Genomic DNA, 3037 nt, shown 5'->3' with positions numbered 1-3037 from the left:
CGCGACCCCCCCCCCTAGGCGGCTAATTCCGGCGGAAGAGCCCTGTGTTGTCATGTAAGTGTGTGTTGTGGCTTTTGTGGCACCTGTGTATGTACAAATCTCAGTTCGTGATGTTTATCAGTGGATATCAGAACGATACTCGAGGTGCTTTATAGGTGGCATTACAGTACATGTCTGAACATATTTATTTATTTATTTTGTTGTTGCGCAATGCAGAAGTGACCGTATGCTAAGAACTAGCATGAAAAGCATGTGTGTGATGATAGTGAAATATTCTGTTGAACGATAAACGGAACGGGTTTGAATAAGTTGCTTTTGTTCTTCAGTGCCTTCAGAAAGACTCTTTCAAGAATGTTAAGCTTTAGATGTATATCTGAAGGAATAGTTCACCCAAAAATAAAAAGTTAATTGATGGACTGGATGCTCATTTTTTGACTTCAAGACAATATTCAAAGGCCCTCCCATCTAAAGCTCATATTAATTAACTCACAAATATTATGTTTATTGCTGTACAGCTTTCTATATCAAAAGAGAATGTGTTATATTAGGAGACATTCGTGATCAGTCTGTGAAATTGGACAGAATTGTTTATTGTTTCAGATTTCTCCTCGGTTGTGTACCATTTCTTTGTCGAGTACATATGACATATTATACCTTCAGAGACTAAAACAAAATCACTTCTTCTTTCAGAGCACAAGTCAGTTTATTCTCTGGTGATGAACAGAGAGCAGAGGCTGAGTCGAGGAAGATGAGCCGCAGGGTGAGTTCAGACACCTGTGCATCGAAGCATTGATTTGTCATGTGACCAAACGATCCGGAGGAACAGCACATCAAACCCACCTTAAATTAAATAAAAAAAAAAAAAAAAGAAGGAACATTTTATTCATATCATATTTAATTTAAAAAAATGAAATTTTTTTTTTTTTTCATGTCAAAGCAAAAGATTTTCAGCTCTAAAAACTTACAGTGCACTCCAGAAGTCCATAGTTTGAAAAAATGTTAAACAAAGGTTATGACTTAAAAATAATATATGAAGACAGTATTTTAATTTATGTAATAAAAATGTATTAAATAAGAAAAAATGCAAAATAGAAGCATTTTCTGTTAAAGGGATACTCCACCCCAAAATGAATATTTTGTCATTAATCACTTACCCCCATGCCTATACAGAAGAGCACACACAGCATACAGTGACACCGAGAGACACAGAGGAGACCGTTGACAAAGGAATTATTGAATGTTAACAAATCATTATTGAATAAAGTCGTTATTTTTGTTTTCTTTGCTTACAAAAAGTGTTCCCGACAGATTGCACGTCTGATGGCAGATGGAGTATTCTGATGATGTCTTTCATACCTTTTACGGACCTTGACACTGTTATTTTATATCCCTTTAAGATATTTTAATGAAGCCTCCAGGTTTTCATCCAAAATATCCAAAAATTTTCATTCTGGGGTGGAGTATCCCTTTAAGATATTTTAATGTTTTGATGCATAAGACTCTTCAAAAGATATACATATATATGTGACCCTTGGCCACAAAACCAGTAGCAATAGCAGCCAAAAATCATTAGGATATTAAGCAAATATCATGTTCCATGAAGGATATTAAGTGCCAAAAAATCATTAGGATATTAAGTGTTCCATGTTCATGTCCATCATGTTCCACGAAGATATTTTGTTAATGTCCTACCGTAAATTTATCAAAACTTAATTTGTGATTAGTAATGTGCATTGCTGAGAACTTCAATTGGACAACTTTAAAGGTGATTTTTTCACTAATTTTGATTTATTTATTTTTTTTGGCACCCTCAGATTCCAGATTTTCAGATAGTTGTATCTCAGACAAATATTGTCCCCCTAACAAACCATACATCAATGGAAAGATTATTTATTCAGATTATTTATTTATTTATTTGCTGTATAAAAATTTACCCTTATGACTGGTTTTGTGGTCCAGGGTCACGTGTGTGTATGTGTATGTGTGTGTGTGTGTGTGTGTGTGTGTGTGTGATTCTTCACAGCTTGTGCTGTTGTCAAACACCACAGGAAAGCGATCATGCCACGGAACTATATTCGTAAAACAGACTGGGGATCAGTGACCTATGAGGAGCTGGAGAAAGCGTTCGTTGAAGTGAAGTGCGGGAAATCCATCAGAACAGTGGCAAAAGAAAGAAAGATCGGCAGGTCCACCCTGCAGCGCTACATGAAGAAGGCAGAGGAAAAAAGAGAGAAAACGGTCGGCTACAGAGGAACGGCTGAAGCCAGGAGGATCTTATCTGAGGAGTTAGAGGAGGAGCTTGCAGAACACATCCGCATGCTGGCGGAAGGCGTGCACGGCCTCACGCCAAAGAAATGCAGAGAAATCGCTTTTGAATTTGCGCAGAAGAACAACATTCCTGTCCCCAACAACTGGGGAGAGCAGAGGTTAGCAGGTAGGTTTCGTTGGGACACTTTAATTGATTAACTCAGCTGACACTGTCGCTTACTTGATTTTTTTAATTCCTGTAGGTCGAGACTGGCTCAGCAGCTTCATAGCCCGCCACAATCTCTACAGCCACATAACTGAAGCTACATCTTTGGGAAGCTACGGACAGGTGACGGAGCTACTGAAGCGTGTTTGACTGAATCAGTAACTACTGACCTGATTATCAGTCAGAATCAGCTGTAATGGAAATGCACTGGGGGATTTAGAGCTGACATATTTACCTTTCTGCATTTTCTAGATCATCAGTTTCAGTCTCATCAACCAGGACGAAACCAAGAAAGAGGTCAAGGAGGAGCGTGATGTTCCTGTCCCCATTCATCAGACTTCAGAGGAGGACAGAGACCGAGACCTGTTAGATACTGACTTGTTTCTGACGTGATGTTATACGATGAAGCACAACGTAAACAAAAAGACATTTGATGCTTGTTTCCTGTTAGTTTAGGAATATCTTTCACAAAATAAGTACTGCAAACTGATTTAAACTGAGGTCACACATTATTAATCTAAATTCTGTTCATGCTGTTACTTATATAAATCATTCATAATCATG

At 37.9% G+C, this 3037-nt stretch overlaps 1 protein-coding gene across 3 annotated transcripts; it reads left to right on the top strand.

Annotated features, from left to right (window-relative positions):
• Positions 1 to 690: 690 nt before the first annotated feature.
• Positions 691 to 3037, top strand: zgc:113274 (uncharacterized protein LOC552925 homolog). Of its 3 annotated transcripts, none has more exons than XM_042732140.1 (4): positions 691 to 760; positions 2049 to 2434; positions 2511 to 2596; positions 2726 to 3037. In XM_042732140.1, the coding sequence occupies exons 2-4, from the start codon at positions 2059 to 2061 to the stop codon at positions 2864 to 2866; spliced, it is 603 nt and encodes a 200-aa protein (XP_042588074.1). In that variant the 5' UTR covers positions 691 to 760; positions 2049 to 2058; the 3' UTR covers positions 2867 to 3037. The 3 variants fall into 3 exon arrangements, with proteins under 3 accessions (XP_042588074.1, XP_042588076.1, XP_042588075.1); XM_042732142.1 differs by having other exon boundaries at positions 2511 to 2631; positions 2726 to 2867; XM_042732141.1 differs by having other exon boundaries at positions 706 to 760; positions 2024 to 2434.

This window comes from Cyprinus carpio, chromosome B10, assembly GCF_018340385.1.
Source record: "Cyprinus carpio isolate SPL01 chromosome B10, ASM1834038v1, whole genome shotgun sequence".
NCBI classification, from domain to species: Eukaryota; Metazoa; Chordata; class Actinopteri; order Cypriniformes; family Cyprinidae; genus Cyprinus; species Cyprinus carpio.
This window is presented reverse-complemented; position numbering and strand designations above follow the sequence as displayed.